We start from the raw sequence: 19,741 nt of genomic DNA, 5'->3' as shown, positions 1-19,741 counted from the left end.
GGTGCCATCTGTGTTTACTGTTGCCATTCCATTTGAGAAAACCCCATCTCTTCTCGTTTGAACCCTGTGCAAATGGGAAAGGTTAAGAAGTGCGTTGTTTTTCCAGGAAAAGAGAGCTGTTTTGAGCGTATAGTGTCCAGGTTTGGCACTAACATAACATATGTTGTCATTGGCGACGGGCGGGATGAGGAGCAGGCGGCAAGCCAGGTAAAGATCCAGCTGAACTCTTCCTTGTTTATCTTCCAGGGAAAGAGAGTTGCTTTGAGCGCATTATGCAAAGGTTTGGCAGAAAAGTAGTGTATGTTGTAATTGGTGATGGTGTGGAAGAGGAGCAGGCCGCCAAAAAGGTAACCATTCTGCGGAATGCTGGTGTGCCGTTCATAGTGGCAAGCTTTGACCTCTGTCCTCACGTGGCGTGCCGTCTCGCCGACGCGAGCGCTCACCGCTAATAGAGACCACGCCGCCAGATTCGCCAAGGTCTCAGCATACAGACACCCCTCCTTTTGGCCAGGCCCCCAAGTTAGCGCATAGCTACTTATATAACGCACATACAAATCAATGCATTTTACATAAACTGGTCTTTTAACAATTATCATTGTGTTATCTTCATGCCATACTAATCACTCGTTAGTTTCCATACAAGTTTATTTTCAAAAATGATACGGTACACCATGGACGGCAGAACCAGCAGGGGTCACCTGAACTGGGTCTCTTTTGGACAGTCTTTCAAAATGCAGTAATGATTGATCATGAAAAAAATAGCTACATTAATGTACTGCAAACCGATTAAAAATCATACAATGCTTGTCCACATTAATCAGAAGCAAATACTGATTACCTCATATTATTGGTATTTTAATTGATTTAATGCAAAAACTGTTTCCAACACGTCTCAGATGCTCAGTGTAGCAAATCCATGCCCTGATAAAACTGCTCCAAGAGCTAATTAACATACTAAATACAACATTTGATTAATTATCTGGGGTTGTCATCCCCTCCCAAAAAAAGAGTTCCAAACGGCACACAGCCAGCATGTATAAGGAAGAGGGCATCACTAGGCAACAGACACATCATCCTCCCCAGAGCCTTGCTGTAATCTGGGCCGCGGCGTCTCTATTGCGAGTTTGGCATAGAGCTGTGATATAGCGCCTTTGCTCTGAGCCACCTGACAGGCTCTGCCTTTTGCTGTCACCGAGCACACATCCCCTCAGTGTGCTGCAGGAAAAACAACACAGGGTGATGGACTTGGCCTAAACAGCGAGTTATGAACCCCATCTGGCCCGGTTTCTGTGGTTTAAAAGTCTGTTCCTCATAAGATCGTTTTGAAACTCAATACAACTAAAAATCCCCGATGGTTGAAGTTTGTGTTTATGTCACCATGTGTTGATTCTGGTCTTGGCCCTGGACAATGAAGATCTCCAAAGCTTATACCGGTTATAATGGAACCAGCAGAGGAATGGTGCAATCCTGTTTTGCTAGTGTTGCAGGAACATTAAAGATAAACAGTATCCTGTACCTGTAATGTCCTTATGCTGTGTGTGTGGCTGTCCTGTAGATGCCGGCCTTATGACTCCTCTGTTTCCGTCCCGTTTTTCTTCATGGGTGGTGGGACATTTTGGTTCCTAGGTTTGCATGCGAGTCTGCAGTGCTTTTTTGTGAATGGGTTGGGGTGGCACCCACCTTGCATGATGAAGGGGGGTGGAGTAGCCCCTGACTCACGGAGCCTAACTGCTGTTTGTCCCCCTGCCACAGCACAACATGCCGTTTTGGAGAATATCGAGCCACTCCGACCTGCTGGCACTGCACCAAGCACTGGAACTAGACTACTTGTAATTGTATCATAAAGCTGGAAGCTCCCTTTTTTTATATATTTAAAACAGTACACTGCAACTACTTTTTTTTTCTCGTCTGTGATTTTGAACCCCTGGCCTCCACGAACTGTCTCGAGAAGACAAGGACTCAACTTCTAAGCAGCAGTTACAGAAGGAGATCCTGGTGTGTCTCAGACTCCCCACCCTGTTCAAGGTCTCGTTCTCAGTGTTTGTATCCTTTCCAGGAGAGGTGTGATAGGCACTGCTCAGTAGATGACGTGAAATCCCCCCCCACCCCTCCCATCGCTTCCTGGAGAGATTCTAGTGCTTTTGCCATGGACTCCAACCCCCAGAGCTTCAAAACAAAACTGGCCCTCGTTACTCTCATCCCAGCTTATACCGCACCTACCTACCGACTCACCTACCTGCCCCAGCGAAACTAGCGATAGAGCTGCACAGAGTATGACAATCAAGTCTAGATTTACCATTTTGTGTAAATTATTTTACAGTTACTAGTTTAATGTGGACGTGGACAAGTTTGGAAATTAAGACTTAATTTTATCTCTTTTGTAAGTTTCTGCAGAGAACGTGCATAATGATTTGTTGTGCCTTAAAGTGTGTTCATTGTAATTTTGTTTTTAAGAACATGTAGATTTAAAAAAAAAAAATCTTTGTGATAATTTTTTTTGACCAAATTTGCTGAGTGTGAGGTTGGCGGTTCTGGTTGCTGAGCCGTCGAGCCCTTGGCTGAAGCCAGATGGAAAAATAAAGCGGTTTGAGTTAATTTGCTTCTTTCTTCAGCATTTGGGGAGCTGAAGACCGTCAACAGCAGTCTATGGAGTGATACTGCATGGTGGCATGACTTCAGGGACAGCAGTGCCAAAACACACCCGCGCCCTGCACTTATTTAAAAAAAAAAAAAAAAAAAACAGTATCACTGCTGGTATTCTTTGTGACATCCACAGGGAAAAATGGACACACCTAACAGTTAGTGAGAACCATGACCCAGAGCAACAGAAAACCAGTCCGTCAAAACCATACAGCGCACACTCTGTTCTTTCCCAAACTGCTCCTTTAGTTCTGACACTGTATATCTTATTTTTAAATCCCACTGTGTCACAGCAAGGTAAGTAAATACATCACTTATGCATGCAGCTTTAAATAGTTTGTTGTAGGAACTCTTACTGCCACAATATTCAGAAGTGCTGGAACTACTTTTTTCTTTTTTTGCAAGGTTACTGTCTCAGGATTGCAGCCAGAGGGTGGCGCTGTGGCCTCACAGCTTCACAGTTAGGGACTGCGGCAGCTATAGATCGTTTGCAGGAGAGACGATTGGTGAAAACGGCTGCCCACTGAGGAAAGATTAGGGCAGCCACTGACTAAGTGTGCAAAATAAATGGCATTCTCAAATTACAGTTTGGCTATGATGTCTTATTGTTCATGTTTTTATAGGAAAATTGAGTACAAAATATTCTTTCTTCTAATCTTTCGACAAAGTTATACATATGACCTCAAGTTTCATTTTTCCCCCAATTAGACGGCACTCATTGATAGACAGCAGCGATCCAGAACAGCCACATCTTACACTCTTCATCTTGGCTACTAATGAACACTTGCATGTCTAAGACACTGGCAGGGATTGAAAGTGATTTCTTCCACGACCAGCTTTAAAGTTCAACAAAATGAACTAAATCATTTCAAATGTACCAGCGAAACACCAGAAACACAACGAAAACAATTCTGATTACAAGACACATCTATTAAGTTTCGCACACTAATCGTGAAGAAGTTTCCACGAGTCAGGTTAGCCTACGAAAACTCAATCGGAGGATTAAGCCCAATGGAGCTTCTTGTGTTCTGCTACACGCCTCGACGGCTGCCCTCGGCTTTCACATCTGCATGTATAGAGTTTGCATGTCTCCATGTCACACGGGGTTCAGCCCCTTTGGGTGAACTGGTCACCATTAAGGGTGTAGCTGGCATCCCACGCAGGCCGATTCCCTGCCTTGTGCCCTATGCCGTGTGGGACAAGCTGCAGTCGGCCATGCATGACCTGCACTGCATTAGCGGCTGCAAGACAGATGGCGACAGATGCAGTTACCGCAGAGATTCCAGGGAGAAGCCATCACCTTAAAGTGAATTACTGTATGACATTATAAAACCTTCACGGGAAATTCAAACTGAAGTCACAGCTTAATCCGTTAGACAAACCACTTCATTAAAAAAAAATCGGATTGTGTTCTATACAAACACAAGTTTACATCTTTAAAATTGGAGTGCATTTGCGTGAGGTAATTAGGGCAACCAACTGCCCAGGCTTAGACACGGTCTGCTGTTAATGCACCACTAAAAGCATTTTAACACCCCAGATCTCCCAGCCGGTGGAACCCTCTCCCAACACACCACACAATCAGCTTCACTCCAAAGGCTTTTATTCACATCTTATTTCTTAGCCTTGAAATATTCCTCAATGACGTCCTTGGCTTGGGACTCCTTGCCGTAATCCTAGGAAGGGGAGGGGGGGGAATAGAGATTCAAAACACCCAAGTGAGCTCAGTGCAGTAAAAGGATCTTTCACAGTACATGAAACATTGGCATCAGCTCCCACAATTGTATGTAAGATAAACCGAGTACCTCAAGGTCCAAAATGCAGTAACTCACAAGCCATGTCACCAGAATACAGGAGACATTAAACCACATACCCTTACCCACCGATACCCAGAAGCTGAACAGGAAACAAGCCCCGCCCAGAGTCACTGAGATCAGGTCTCACGCCTCACCTTGACGACGACGCAGCTGCAGCCCACCACCTTGCGGGGCTTCCCTTCCCTGTCGATCTTGCAGAGCCCAACCCATTCGCCCAGCTTCTTGTTGTCATCAACCTGTGGGAGGCAGTCAGCAGATCAGCAATACTGGCAGAAGAAGGGTTCAGGGACCAACTGCATACGAGCTGCGTCTCAGGAATAATTGGGTAACGATGGCAGTTCTCCTCACCGATTTCAGTAGAGGGAGCCAAGTTATCATCATAGATGCAGCAAATTAATTTACCTATTTACACTGGACGAGACACCTTGGCAACTGCCGTAAACAACGCTATTCTCTACGGCAGTATTACTGCAAGCCAATCAGATGTACTGAATTAAGTCCACCCCATGTCTCATACACAGCTTAGAGATACAAGGCTTACCTTGATGAGGTTGATCTGGTGTTCAGCACACAGAGCTTCCACCAGCTTTACGTACATGGGCTCATCGCAGTTGGCAGCAAGGACACAGAGGTGGGCCTGCCGCCTGCACGCAGAGAGAGATCCGGTAACTCACCCCAACCGTGAAGCGTTTTCACAGGCAAGCTAACCTCCCAAGCGCTGCACATTAACTGATTTACTACTCGTTACAGATCTCAGACACTTTGGGTAACGATGGCAGTCCTCCTCATACTTTTTCAGTAGAGGGAGCCAAAATATCATCACAGATGCAGCGATGAGTAGTCAAGACACCGGCGAGCCATGCAGGCAAAGGAGGGCAGCACGAACAAAGCACCGCGATACGGGAAGCCGGCCGCACACGTACTTGTCCAGGGCTTTGGCAGCTTCACGGATCCCGCGGGCCAGACCATCGTGGATGAGTGCGGTCTTGAGCACTTCCGGGAGAGCGGTGTTGACATCCATCACACCTCCGGCTGCGATGCTTTGGTAAAAAAAAAACAGCAGGGGAGAGATGAGCGATGCAACGTGCAACAGACCTTTAAACAAACGGTGGAGAGACCACGGCCTCGTCAGACAACGGCTATCACTCATGATTAAGAGTGAAGGGGTATCCGACTAAAGAATAAAAATCATCATTGCAATGCCGTGACAATGTACACCTGCTTGTTTACTACGCATACCAGTCGGCCACACGGTAGGAAGAGCTCAGCATTACCAAGCGCGGTTTTCAAAATGTTTAAAAACAAAATGCAACATTACAGAACCAACACAAAGTTCAAAAGAAAGTCGCCGCTTGAAAATTACAGCTGAGCTGGCGAGTTTAAAGAAAGCGCCATTCCCCATGTAACTTATAACTACTAGGTACTAGAAGACCTAACGAAACAGTCACACTTACCCTTCCTCGGCCATTGTGATTTATCGATGGATGCTGGACCTAAAGTTCTAAAATAGAAGAATAGATGGGGAGATTTATTGACCCTAGCAATGTATCAACTTATACGACCGCGTTAAAAATGCAGATGTTTTGTATTTTTTCATGATTACACCGGACATCTAAGAAAACTCACCCAGACCTCCTTTCTGATAGCGGGGAAAGAGGACGTCATTTCGGCGACGTAAGTCATTTAAATTCAAAAGGACCCCTCCATATAGGGTTACCGTTGAAATGCCTGCAAAACCATCCAAACACGGTTTTACTTTTAAAATTATATATCATTTTCAATTATATTTATATGCGGTTACATAAAATATGCTGTTGATATCGTATACCAATTTTGGTGGAATATCAAACGATTTTTATTTTTCGGAAAGTTTAATACGTTTTTAACACACGAGAACAGTACCCTGTAGTTACCACATGGGGGAGTACAGACCTGCATTCAAGAATTCAGTTTTAATAACCGAGTATTAAGGGACATTACCGGATATCTCGTTGCAAAAGAAGATCTATTTGCCGAAGCTCCTAAAACATTTCATTCCTGGTGAATCTAACCACAGTATAGTTTCGTTCGGGAATTATTATTGTGTAATTAAATTTTATATAGCCTTGTTTTATTACTTATTTTAGAAATTTTAAAATATTTGCCGTTCTGCAACATCATTTGAAATTTGCAGCTTTCATTTTCCCTGTGTCATGTATTATTTTAGCCAAGTCGGCTGCTTTAATATGTTATCTGACTTTAAGAACTTAAAAATTTCACAAGAAGCCTACCTCACGAATAACAGGCCACAAGCCAGTGGAAGACCCTGGACAACAGTCCATTGCAGGGCATATGCACTATGGTCAATTTAAAGACTCTGGTACAAGTGCAACTTTGGATCAAACCAGAGTCCCCAGAGGGTGGGATTCAGACCATGAAAGCTACATGGAGACAGTACTTCCTACCAAGCCACCATTTGTCTTGTTTGTTATTAAAACTGTTTCACTGGAGACAAACTTTTCATACATTACTTTCAAGCATTTTACAAAGAACATAGACTATGAAGTGCTACAAAAGATATTAAAAAAGAAAAGTGGGGAATGAAAAATTGATGAGTAGAATTTGAGTGACTCAATGTTTATTTGTGCTACATTGCATGAAAATCTTTAGTGGCCAATGGCTAGAATAGCTTGTAACATCGATGCAGACGTGTGTGCTGCTCAAAGTGAGGTGTGTAGGAATTGGGCAGAAGAGAACAGTTATGTGGAAATGGACAGTTGTGGATTGGGACAACAGGAGAGGAGCAATGAGTTCCATGCTGTTGTGGGAATGATAGTACTATGGATTAGATGGGTGTGGTCAACAGGTGAGCAGAGTAATGGGGCGTGACTACTGCATAAACCTGTTCTCCTGCTCTTACAACAGCAGTGTCCAGAAGGAAAGCTCATTTTGAAGTTGCTTGCCTGCCAGGATGTCTCTGAAGATCTACTTCAGCAGTGCCAGTGGCTCCAGAGAGGTAACTATTCCACACGATCGCGTTACTCTTTCTGTCAGGCAGTGTAATTTCACATTCCAGCTGTGTAACACCTTTTTTTTTTACTCCGGGAACTTGGAAATGTTCAATTTTCTTCCCAAGGTGAAGCAGCAACAGAATGAGATCTTCCAATATCTGACTGCAAGGAATGTTAAGTATGAGGCAGTTGACATCTGCCAGACTAACAATCTGAAGGAGGAGATGAGGAGGCTGTCAGGCAATCCCAATGCCATGCCTCCCCAGGTGTTTTTTGACAACGTTTACTGTGGCGTAAGTAGAGAATTGTGCGCTTTACTCCTGAAAACTCAGATGTTCCTCTATGAGGCCTCTGCTCTGCAAATAATTTTATTGAACCGAAACTGCTGTTTCAGCTTATTAACATAGGTCCTGCTGCATGTGGGTGAATAAAAGACTAATTTCCAGCTCATTTTATAAGTAACACCCAAAAGGAGAGTGTTTCACTGGGCAAGACGAGTCGTTCTTGTTCAGGTGGTTCTGGAATCTTACCATAGAAGGACACATTGCCAAAGGGACACTCCCAGTTGCTTCCAATCTGCAAACATTTCTCACGCCCTGTCTGGAAATATTCAAGGTGCCTCTGAGTTTCTGTGATGTGGTTAATCTTCCCCCCTTAAAAAGGGTCACTAATAATTTTATGTGTTGCATGTCTGTTTCTCCTTTATGGATAATATTGCTAACATTTGCTCTGTTTTCAAGTTTGCTCAGTGCATTCACACCCGCTTGAGGCTTCAGTTATCAAACTCTTTGAATGATAATGAAATGCAGCTGATGTTAGCTTTGGATGTTTTTTTTTTTAAAACAAAAGAGTCTTATTTGAGGTATACGTTGAGGCCCTGTAAATATTGGATTTATCAGCAATGTTTGTACAGTTGGGTACACTGCAGAGTTAAGCAGAAACTGCAATTAAGGGTGACAGTCTGCTCTGTATCTTTGCAGGACTATAACAAGTTTTTTGAATCTGTGGAGGACGACAAAGCAGATGCCTTTTTTAAATTGAAGTGAAGCCTGTGAATGACTTAATAATCTTCATTTAAATGATCACTATGATATGCATTGGGAAGATGTACATATCAATTGAATGATTTACATTTGGCAATGAGAAACAATGAAAATATTTTATATTCCATTTAACAAGAGTCTGATTTCAATCAATTGAAGAAACTGTATTCGTAAGAAGGACAGAATGAAAATTCTGCTCATTATTGCATAAGACCATTTTTAGTATTGGAAGTAAACTGGAGAGACAAATTCCCTGTGTGTATGTGTGTGTGTGTGAACATACTTGGCCAATTCTGATTCTATTGACCACATTTATCAGTTATAAAAGGTGATGATTTAATTCAACAAGGTCTCTTCCAGACTCGCATATATAAACTTCTCTCAGAAAAAAACAAGACAGGATTTGAGATTCAGAGAAGCCTCAGCGTGGTGCTGCTCCTCTAGATACTGCTAAATGTTCCAAGCTCTAGGTGACCTGCCCTTCTGGACCAGTGTCTGCTTCAGCCCATCCTGCTCTTCACCATGACCATCAGCTAATCTCTCTTGGTTCCCTAAGCCACAGGCTCTCAGATGCCAGCTGCTGGCACAGATTTTACACATAGCCATACAGCCATGAAGTGAAAAGACTCTACAATGTATTTCACCCTTCGCTGGTGTTACTGGAATCATTTACTCCTGTATTGTTTTAAAAGTATCTCTTTTTGGTGACCATCTATCAGATAACTCCCAGGAATTTGTGTTTAGGTCTCAAAAATACATGCCGAAATGTGAATTTACTCTACAGGGGAATACAATGGATATGATGTATTTTTCATAATGAATTATTATGCGTTACACATCAAGAAGATGCCAGCAAGCTACTGACACATTTGGAAATGTGAAGTTTTTAGAGCACCTGATTCAACACAAGGTGGCAGGAGTGAGTCATATCACAATCCACACGTTTTATGCAGCTTCCAGCTCTGCATCGTCGTCACAAATGAGAGAAAATGTACCACCGTGTCGAGTAAAAGAAGCGGGGCTGCAAAACCGCGCGGATTATGTTGTCTCGGGGGATAGTATTTAGCAAACATATTTTATAACAGACCCCGCTATCTTCTGCCCTGCCCCCAAACCTTCACCTTCAAAACATTATATAGATGTTGCTAAAAACAAAACACTGCAGTGTACAGTGAAGAAAAAAAAGCAGAAGCGCTCGGTGGTGAAAGAGGACTGTAAGCTCCATGTCTCTCCAGCCACGGAATGAACGCGTAAAGCAAGAATGAGACAGGCGGGACCTTCACGCACAAACATTCACTTTATTTTCTCGATTCTTTATTATTAATGGCAGACACAACGACAAAGAAGAAAACAGCAATGCATCAAAGGAGAGCTAGGCGGCGCAGTGACCGAAGCTGGTTAGCCGCTACATTTCTGGCTCCCGGTTTATACTATCGTTCATGCATCATTAGGGCCACAAAGCTCACAGCAGATAAAAACACCGTGTCAGCAATGAAGGATAACACGCCACTGAGTAAGGCACACCGCTCCCAACATCTCACACTTAAATGTGTCATTTCCAATCATTATCTTTATTTTCATATATAATTGTGAAAAAATACAAAGATAACAAAATAAACAGATTCTGACAGAACGCTTGTCCATGTTACATTTAATATATCACATTAATATAGACTTTTGATTCTATCATATTCATTACAGAATAACTGAATAAACCACATTATCTTTATAATAATATATCATCAAAGCAATTATAATAGTAACACTTTGTTGCATACGATTGACTTTTTATGACTAACCAACCCTTGGAACCAGCAGTAAACAATCATGTTATCAGTAAAATTCATCACTGTGATTTAGTAGTTTTACCTTCATATACAGTATTAAATTGAATGATTAGTATTTAAAACTTCTTTACTGCATTAAGTGCACAGTGGAGTTTAACGTCTGTCTTTGGTTTTATGGACGGCTGACCGATCTCCTGTTCAGAACCGTTAGCTCCTGTGGTGTAAAAACCCCTTGTTTGCTGAACGACTTGTGCTGAGGTGCTGTGACTATTGGTGTTTCACAGGCCGCTACATGCCAGTACGCCAGTCCCCGCAGGACAGCAACTTTCCAAGAAGGTCCAAAGACGGAAGGAAGACACGAAGAAGCTGTTTCACATTACGGATGTCCTGCCTTTTGATTCGTCTTCTTAAGTGATGAGTTCATATGTGGAAGGGAATCGAGTTTTATGAACTAGCTGATTGACTGAATGACACTTGAGTCCTAACACTGAGTGAGTATTGATATCTGCTGTCAGGACAGACAGGGATGAGTGCCTGAGCACTAAGATAAAACGTGTTAGGCTGAACTCTGCCCTCACAAATGACAGATGCACTGGCTGACTGACTCATACATGCATTGATTGATTGACTGATGCATTAAGTGACTGAGTGGACATCTGGAGTGCATCCCTGCAGCAGGATAACTGCTGCTGTCGGGTCTCATTGACCTGTTGGGTTGACGCCTGTCACAGATGACCTGGCCCTGCTTGTGACATGGCGTAGCAGTGAGGCCTTTCCTGTTTCGGGTCGACTGGGTGTAGATTCTGTAGAACTGTGCAGAGCTCGCCAATAATCACAAAAAACTGTGTCTATGGTACGAAGGACCGCTCCGTTCTGCTGTACTACGTCTGAGCATAACAAACCAAATTGTTGGCTAGTGAAAGGTGTTCTGGGTAAAATTGTGCACAGGGCTTTTATAAACATACAACAATAAGGGGGTGGGGGCTGGTACACATACTGTTCCCACACCTCAAACTACAGCCCACTAAGATGTCTTGTGTTTATGCACTCTACAACTTCAAACCAGAAGCTTAGCAAAAGTCCCTATGAAGACCACTAGTAACAGCAACATTAAAAGTGATGCATGAAAAGTTAATAGTCTTCACTGAAAAGGGGGGGCTTGTGGTTTCACTTAGGAGCTACGAAATGTCTTACAGAAAGGGGTTCTGGCTGTGTGTTTGTCCATCCCTGTGTGTACACACTGAGCACAGCGTGACAGTCAGTCTGCGGCATGTGTGGATGTGAGCATTCATCTCACCACGAGAGTTTCAGAAGTGCAACGAGGAATATAAACGGAAGCACTGATTCCAGTCTATTAATGGCAGAGTCAGCTTGGTCTTAAATATTTCTTAAGGAAGTGTATTCAGCCTTACACTGTACACCAGGATGTCAAAGCATCCATATCGTTTAAGTTTTATATACAGAAGATCATTAATAGTCCAGTTACATTCTCAGATATGCAGTGAAGATGCTACATTTGCATTTATGTTTTTATGTATTCCTAGCATGATTTATGCCACTTATTATATAAAAAATAAATCAAATTTGGGATACTTAAAAATGAAAACTACAAATAACAGTGTTAAGCTGTAAAAAAATAATGATTAAAAAAAATTGCACGATTGAGTCCGACACATATGGATATTCACTGTTTTTATCGGTTGTGCATCTCACCCAGCACCAAACTGTCATACTCTGTCTGTATGCTGTCTTGCCCAGTGCTAATTTCCCTTTTTGTTAAATTTCTTAGTCAGCTTGCATTTTATAATATTATTTTAGATAATATCAACGATCACCTCTGTGTGTGTAAATCCACTTGACAAGCAGTAAAACACTACAGGATGTGAAGGAATACCACAGGAGAACGTGACTCTAACTGCACAACACAAAGCATGCTGTCCTACATGGACCAGGTGAGCTGAGAGGATCTGCCTCGATGGAAGCTTGCCACATGTTATATGTCTACCTGAAAAGGGCCACATCTCCTGGCCCATGGCACAGACCACCCGCAGCTTGTGTTGCCTCTCAAATAAGCCTGAGTGAGTGCAGAGCACGGCCGCCTTCAGCCGCCGTCCGGCCAGCATTCATTGGCGATGGAACTCCACAATGCACTCAACTAAACTCAACTAAACAGATTATTCTTTACATCCTGCTTGCGGGGCCTTTACTGAAGAGTGATTATAGTGGGAGGAGATAACTGTAATACCCATTTTCCTTTATGCTCACCATTCCACAAGGACTCGAGATTCATTTTGGAGAGATAACAGCAAGCGCCATTTAAAAAGAATCAGATGAAAACTAAAAACTGATGACTCACCTAAAGGTAATATTAGGACACAGGTTCTCCAGGGTTTTTAACTGTTTTAAGGGGTGTATTTTGGAATAAGCAAACACAAAATCTGTCCTCTCCGCTCCCAAACTCCACACGGTTAGCATTGGTGACAGCCCCCTTCCCCCAAGGGACTCAAAAAATACATTAATTCAACAGCCACATACATGTGATCCAATCCTTCATAAGACAGCCATCACTCCTGACCAGCCAGGGACACTTCAGGGATCCAGGGAGAGAAACGACGACCTTTGGCAAAGTAGCAGTGACTGGGTGGCATATCAGGAACAGGAAGTGATGTAATGCAGCACCATCCAAAAAGCACAGGAATTCTATGATTCAGAGTCCTGTGGAAATATGTTAGGATAGTGTCACTTACAGCAACACTGAAACTGGTAACTGTACAACACTGCCACTCAATAGTCAAAAGTTCAACACTATGAGCAAAATAAGGAAAATGTTTTTGTTTGGTGTTTTAGGCCATTAACAAAGTTAAACAAACGCAGCAGCCAGCGCTTTTCCCTACAAAAGTGTTTCAAACTCCAGTTCTAGTGCCTGGATGCTCCCCATCTCTCCTCTCTCAGTGTACCATTATTGCTAAACTTCAAGTGAAAAGACAATTTCACGTTACCAAAGTAACAGTGTTAGACATAAGGAAGGGGGAAAAAATCGATTTTGCAGTAAATATTAATAAACAAATGCCCGAGGAAACACTTGTGCATGACATACTGTATAACGTTTAGTTTACTTGTGCCTCTCTGTGATGCCCGGAAAAAAATTAACTGCTTTACAAAAATACAGGCTGAACTAACTGAGTAAGCGCTTAATAATTAAATATACAAAGCCGGTAAAGGCCAGATATTTGGACCCTTTGCTTTCTGCATGACCAACGAACAGCAGGAGGCCATCAAAGTATCAATTATATATGAGGTTTCAGATATTCCGTTATTGATTTGCTGCCCCCAGTCCCCATAACTTCTAAGTGAGAGAGTGAGAGGGCAACGAGGGTAAAATACCACCTGCATTTCCAAAGGCCACCAACAGGGGGTCGCCCCCAAGTAACGCACCTTAACCAAGCCCTTGGAAGGCAGTCCGAGGAATGAAAACACAGTGTTGGTCTCCTTGGACTGGAAGAAATCCTCATAATCCTATGACAGCAAGAGCAAAAGAAGACAGATGCCTTTTAGTAAGAGTGGAACTGAATGCAGTCAAATTTAAATATATAATGATAACCAATGACAAACTGAGGAATTCTTGACTTCCAGTGAGATTCAAGTGGAGAGTCCCCTGAATCATCTGGAGTTAGCAGTTAAATTATTCCCAGCACTGACCAGGGGCGTAAGCATCCCCATTCTGCTACACTGACATTTGACCTCACCTCCTCCAACCTAATGTCTGGCTCACTTCAGACAATATACTAGAGCAGAGCAAATAGTGAGGTTGCTCAAACATGCTTTCTGCTTACCCCACCCTGCCTGAGCCTCATGGGACAGGACAGCACTCACAGGAGTGAAACCCCAGTGCACCACCTATTTATTGCATATTTATTGTTTCACTCTGCTCTACTCTTTTGTCTTGCACTGTCTCATCTCTTACTGCACCATTTTTCTGTTGTTTGTTCTGCATTGCACCGTTTTTTGTCCTACTCTCCTGCCATACACCTGTCCCCTCCCCTACAATTGTTGCACAAGAATTTTACTGCATTCTTTAGAGCACATGTGACAGTAAAAACCTTGAAACTTGAACTTCAAACTAAGGCTCAGGCATAGAGATAGATATCAGAGACAGGAAACCTTAAATAAGCCCCAACTAGCTTGCATCTACAATCGCTCCCCAGTCCGATTTCCGCAGCCTCCTGTGTCAGATGCAGCATTTTGCAGACCACAGTATCTCTCTCCCACTAGCATGGAACTTAGAAATACTGCAGTGCAGACTGAGGGAGGAGCTTTACTCTCCTGGCAGCTGGAGATGGTCTCCACCAGAACTTGTTAAGAACAGAAGACTTGTCAGGGTGACACAGACCACCCAAGGACTTACTAATCACAATGAAATACGATGAAAACAGTGAGGTGGAAACGAGAACGTATCAGTTACTTCTAATTGCTGCTAATGCTGAGCTTCCTTCACTGTCAGTGAGCTGATTGGGAGACCGCAGGACCAGAGCCAAAAGATCAGAACCGTGGGCGTGAGTCTGGGCTGGGCTGGGCTGGGATGGGCTGGGCTGGCACATGGCCCATTTCACAGGAGCGTTACAAGAGAGCTCAGAAAGGCAGCCTCAGACAGCATGGTATTTTATTTAAAAAAAAAAAAAAAACAAATGAATGTACCCCACAGTACTGCTGCCCGTTGAATATCTGTGGCGGAAGGGGGTTCCCCCTGTCAGGGTGCTTGCCCTCAGGAAGGTTCCGGTACATCCACAGCCTCTGGTCCTCCAGCATGGTTATGTCCACCACCTCAAATGGAATGCGATTGGCCTCCAGAAAGCCCACAATCTCCTGCTGCCTCTTCTTGATCTGCAGGGAAGAAGAGGATTTTAGTCTTCTGGAATACATGGTATTAATTGCAGAAGACGATTTTTGAAAATCGATTAAAGTGTGTATGTATCATGCCAGGGCCCTGGAACGAAAACCATAAGAATAGCATTAGTCTGCAGTGTAAAGGGGATAAAATGAGTGCAAGACGTTTTATTTGAATTTGGACACAAGGGAAGGCCCACATACTGCAGTGATTGCATTCTTGTCTCTGAGCCCCTGCACCTCCCCTCTCAGTAATGGACATGATGAGGGGGCCAGACTGGGTCAAGAGCACATGACACACGCACAAATACATACTGAGAGACCTCATTGATACTGAAGCCATGAACTGCTACAAGCCCAATAATGGGTAAGGAACTGGAACTCCAGCCGACAGATCACTGGCTCAAATTCATTGAGGGAAACTGCTGCTGTACCAATCACTGGACTACTGGGGCAGGACTTCTGTACTCAATATTATTCTTATTAGGTACCATCAAGTTGAAACGGTCTCCAGGCGACCACACAAACAGATTTCCTCCAGAACCTTCTCTCAAGCTTCCCAATACCATGTTAATTGCTGTGATAATTCAGTACATCCACCAAGTTACTGGTATTCATCTTCTCCTTTTACCAATCCTTGTTCCAAGCATTAAGGCCTTCTCTGAAGTGTTTGCTTTTCTCATGACAAGCTTCAATCTGGTCATTTGTGCTTCAAGTTTTGATTTGCTCCGTTTCCCTTGCTGTCTACAGTATCTTTGAAGCCTTGGATTATGACTGGTATGATGCCACAAGATGTAGTTTGACGCTTCCGTAGCTCTGCAGCAGTACCAGATAGGGGGAGCTTCTCAGGGGATGTGTGCATATGCTAAATTGCATCAGCGATGCACAGCAGGAAAGCACCAGGGAATGCTGGGATTGAATCAGTTGCCCAGGAGGGAATTGGCTGGTGCTGATCCAGGATTAGGATGTGACAGGAGGCATGTGGATCAGGTCTGCTGAGTATCTGGATGGCAACTGAGGGCCTGAGCTCCTGCTGGACTTATCGTTGGGCAGGAGAGCTTCCCAGGTCCCCCCCCCCGTGGTGACCTGCCCCCACGGCTACGTAGTGCCCTGCGGTCTGAGCGCCAGCACATTCCCCTGCCATTCCTGATCATTACAGGAGGTCTTAAAACTCTCCTTAAAACTAAAACTTGAGAGGATTTGCAAAAAGAGAAAACATCACCGTTCTGATGCAGAAAATGGGAAACTTTGCCATTATTATTATTATTATTATTATTATATCTATCAATCATTTTTGATACCCATTTGTCCTATACAGGGGCATGGGGGTCTTGGAAGTAACAGGCACAAACCACACCTACACACACATTTACGCCAACGGACAATTTAACTACAATTCACAGTACCATGTTTTTAGGCTGTGGGGCGAAGCTGGAGAACCCATAGGAACCTCCACAATGGCCAGAGCCAAACCCAGGTCCCAGAGGTATATGGCAACAGTACTAACAACCATGCCACCCCTCTAATTATTATTATTATTACTCTGTTTTTAAACATGTTTGAGGACAGCCAGCCACTGGAGACATGTAGACAGAGAACTATCAACAACCACTGCAGACTGACTCTCTGCCAAAGTGGAAGGGCGTAACATGAATCCGTGCAAAGCCAAGCGTTTACAGAACAATCTGGAGCCTCATGGGTTCACTGCTGTAGAGCTGCATTCGTAAAACATGTGAGAAAGGGGTTGATGGGGGGGGGGGGGGGGCACAAACTGAAGCTGATCTGCAGGCAAACCCTTTGGTCTGCTGCAAATAAAATTAATGGGTGCCTTGAAAATTAACGGGTGCCTTGAAAATCTCAGTTATCCCCGTTTACAGCAGAAAACCCTACATTAGTGCAGCAGCGTGCTGATTGCAACATAAGGCAGGTATGTAAACGCCTGGCTCTGATGAGGTTAGACACACTCAGCAGATGCAAAGTCTCAGGGAACAGAGCCTCCCTGTGCCTTAGAAACAACAAGTGTCATTTGGTGCAGACTGGCATTTTCTCCCCAGTCCACAGGTGGTGGCTTCACAGGACCTTTGTGCAGGCAAAGTTTAAGGTTCATTAAAACAGGGGGGAAAAAAATCACTCATGTCAGCATCGAATGGGAGCAGGAGCAGGGAGGTTAGGGGAGCAGTGGACAGGCCTTGCAAAACCCAAGCTGATGCGGAGATCACATCCTCACGTGTATAGAGGAGCACTTCCAGCTAATGGCAAGTTAAAATAATAATAATAAAATAAATCAACTGCTGAGCAAAGAGAACATGAGTAGAGATACTTGCACAAATGGGCATAATCGTATTGATTATCTGAAGCCCCTTATTGTCTCCTGATGTATGGACCAGAGGAGCAGAATGATGATGTTTCACTGCACACGCAGTTCGTATAGAAAACGATCTGTAGCCATTTCCAGCTGGAGGATTTCTCAATTTCCAGCCATATGATACATGAGCTGTTAGTGCTCCTTAAAATAACCCAAACACCAAGCAGTAATAGTAATAATGCACCAGGCTGACATTCATGTGGGACTAGAAAATAGTCTGAACTGACAAAACACACTGAATCCAGATTTTGTCCAGCCTCCGCCTTATGAATCATCTTGTATAGTGCACTATAAACTGTTTTTCCATTCTCTTATATGCTTTTCAGCTTTAGAGAACCTACACAAAAATGCTAATATTGTAAGAATCCTCCAGGGGCGTGAGCTGGTGCTCCACACTCCCCCAGTACTTACTGCTGCCTCCACTGCTCCGCAGCGGTGATCCAGGCTCTGGTCTCTGTCTAACCGCAAACAAGCAGAAACCTTAGCATTGAGACAACGAAAGGGCAACCTGGTATTTATAGTTACCTCCTGCTGCAGTCATATAATATTCCCTGGCATTGAGGAACTGGAGAGCAGCTCTCTGCAATTCCCCTGTACCGAGCCACACCTAACTGTCGCTTGCCCGCCCATCAGGGGCTGTACCCCACATGGGGGGCATTGCTTACCCCCAGCCTCCACCTTACCCCCCAACTCACACACCTGACTTACTGCAATGTACAGCTCCTCCACACCCTGTAAAACAATCCACACATGTAATCTGTGCTCTAATGGGTTGGAAAAGCGCTTTCAAAAATTAATGGACACAGACACATTGGTGGATAGACACTGCGGAAAAAAGTTATTTACTTTGGATAAAACACAGAAGGGAATACAACACAAACATTCTCATTGTACTACGCTGTCTAACAGACAGCTGTGTAAATGAATCCCATACATAATGATATGTCATTGAAACACAGATGCTTTGTTTAATCTGAATCTGAAGCCACTAAGTTCAGCTGAGCAGGTTGTTTGACAGGTTGGTTTGGGGTTTGCATTTATTTGGTTTTGATTGCGCTGAACAACACACAAAGTTATTCCTTACATCCCTGCAGAAATAAACTGTAGATAAAAATAAACCAAGAAATGACTGTGGTGTCTGTATGAGACATTATTCTATCCAGTGCGAAGAGAACATGGAACGTGGATGAATGCGACACAGACAGCGTATGCAGACAGGGAGCAGACACCGAAAAGACTCCGCAGAGATGAGGATCTAGACATGGGAGGGTGAGGGAGCAGACACAGAGGAAAAACCACGACTGATACAGAGCAAGGGCAGGACAGGTACAGACGGCATGCGGAATAGTGAGACAGCAGAAATAGCAGTGACAGAGCAGGTCAGACAGAACAGACCGCTTACAGCGTGTAGCGTGTAGCATGCAGCACGGAGCCCATGCATGAACAGGAGAGTGCCTGTCCTTGGCTGCCAATGAGACAGACAGACCATCATTACAAATCAAGGGATGAAGAACGGAGCTGGAAAAAACGATTTAACCTCATGCTGCTTTCCCCTACGCAAGAATACAAGAAAAATACTAATCAAAGAAGGATGCCTGGGTGGGGTCAAGATGAAAAGCAGAGCTGCTAGCTAAGTCTCTATGGTATGCTAGATAAATAAGTTTCTATGGTATGCACTGCAACCACAAACCATGGGACACAAAGTACCTGTGCCAGCTATTTTACGTCAATTCACTTTAATCAATATATGTTCGTGTCTTCCAGTTCAGTTGTATCAGTCTTTAATGTTATTTTAATGTTTTTCATATTGTGGGAAATAAGGAACAAAAGGGCAAAGGTCAAGATGCACTAGAACCTGTTTTTCCATTCTCTTTATTTAAAAAGCACTTTCTCATGAAATCTCGGTGCTGCCTCTTTAAAAATCCCTCAAACCAGGCAGAACATTCACAAGGCGGGGGTACTGAGATGGGGCTCCCCAGTGTTCGAATCCCAGGAGACAGTTACCTTCATGAAATTATTTCAAATTCAAGACGAGGGATCCTCTTCATACAAGAAATGTTTCCTTAATGTGGCTCCTTCAGAGGAAAATCTCTCTTGGGGCTTAGGAACTTTAAAAGGTTGAGAGTTGATGAGAGAGGTCAGAAGGCCAGGCCAGGCCATAGCATGGCAGACATAAGGGGAGATTCTGTCTGGATCCGTATAGTACAGGACAGTT

General features: G+C 43.7%; 4 protein-coding genes and 2 non-coding genes across 17 annotated transcripts in view; 2 read left to right on the top strand and 4 right to left on the bottom strand.

The window, feature by feature from the left end:
- eya4 (EYA transcriptional coactivator and phosphatase 4) overlaps positions 1–2,595 on the top strand; it is a 49,336-nt gene extending 46,741 nt beyond the window's left edge. For 8 of the 10 annotated variants that reach the window (XM_072702561.1, XM_072702559.1, XM_072702558.1 and 5 more), the window contains 2 exons: positions 247–347; positions 1,753–2,595. In XM_072702561.1, coding sequence (XP_072558662.1) covers positions 247–347; positions 1,753–1,833 — 182 coding nt within the window. In that variant the 3' untranslated portion in view covers positions 1,834–2,595. Of the gene's footprint in view, positions 1–106; positions 208–246; positions 348–1,752 lie in introns of all 10 variants that reach the window. The other 2 variants (XM_072702557.1, XM_072702555.1) reach the window with 1 other exon arrangement.
- A 1,631-nt stretch (positions 2,596–4,226) lies between these two features.
- On the bottom strand, positions 4,227–6,156 carry rps12 (ribosomal protein S12). Its single transcript, XM_023806960.2, has 6 exons — positions 6,084–6,156; positions 5,912–5,958; positions 5,381–5,497; positions 4,999–5,101; positions 4,592–4,693; positions 4,227–4,316 (listed from the first exon to the last, which is right to left on the bottom strand). Exons 2-6 carry the CDS (start codon positions 5,923–5,925, stop codon positions 4,254–4,256), a joined length of 399 nt encoding a protein of 132 aa, XP_023662728.1. The 5' UTR covers positions 5,926–5,958; positions 6,084–6,156; the 3' UTR covers positions 4,227–4,253.
- Positions 4,763–4,845, bottom strand: LOC111841361 (small nucleolar RNA SNORD100). Its single transcript, XR_002837650.1, has one exon. It is a non-coding gene; the product is annotated as a small nucleolar RNA SNORD100 (small nucleolar RNA).
- LOC111841362 (small nucleolar RNA SNORD100) lies at positions 5,205–5,287 on the bottom strand. Its single transcript, XR_002837651.1, has one exon. It is a non-coding gene; the product is annotated as a small nucleolar RNA SNORD100 (small nucleolar RNA).
- A 1,205-nt stretch (positions 6,157–7,361) lies between the features above and the next one.
- LOC111841309 (SH3 domain-binding glutamic acid-rich-like protein 3) lies at positions 7,362–8,739 on the top strand. Its single transcript, XM_023806962.2, has 3 exons — positions 7,362–7,452; positions 7,573–7,740; positions 8,428–8,739. The coding sequence occupies exons 1-3, from the start codon at positions 7,408–7,410 to the stop codon at positions 8,491–8,493; spliced, it is 279 nt and encodes a 92-aa protein (XP_023662730.1). The 5' UTR covers positions 7,362–7,407; the 3' UTR covers positions 8,494–8,739.
- A 1,029-nt stretch (positions 8,740–9,768) lies between these two features.
- The window catches only part of sh3bgrl2 (SH3 domain binding glutamate-rich protein like 2), a 13,043-nt gene continuing 3,070 nt past the window's right edge, over positions 9,769–19,741 (bottom strand). For all 3 annotated transcript variants that reach the window (XM_023806956.2, XM_023806958.2, XM_023806959.2), the window contains exons 3-5: positions 14,973–15,158; positions 13,713–13,793; positions 9,769–12,992 (exon numbers count right to left, since the gene is read on the bottom strand). In XM_023806956.2, coding sequence (XP_023662724.1) covers positions 12,978–12,992; positions 13,713–13,793; positions 14,973–15,158 — 282 coding nt within the window. In that variant the 3' untranslated portion in view covers positions 9,769–12,977. The remainder of the gene's footprint in view (positions 12,993–13,712; positions 13,794–14,972; positions 15,159–19,741) is intronic.

This window comes from Paramormyrops kingsleyae, chromosome 19 (assembly GCF_048594095.1).
Source record: "Paramormyrops kingsleyae isolate MSU_618 chromosome 19, PKINGS_0.4, whole genome shotgun sequence".
In the NCBI taxonomy this organism is placed as follows: domain Eukaryota; kingdom Metazoa; phylum Chordata; class Actinopteri; order Osteoglossiformes; family Mormyridae; genus Paramormyrops; species Paramormyrops kingsleyae.
This window is presented reverse-complemented; position numbering and strand designations above follow the sequence as displayed.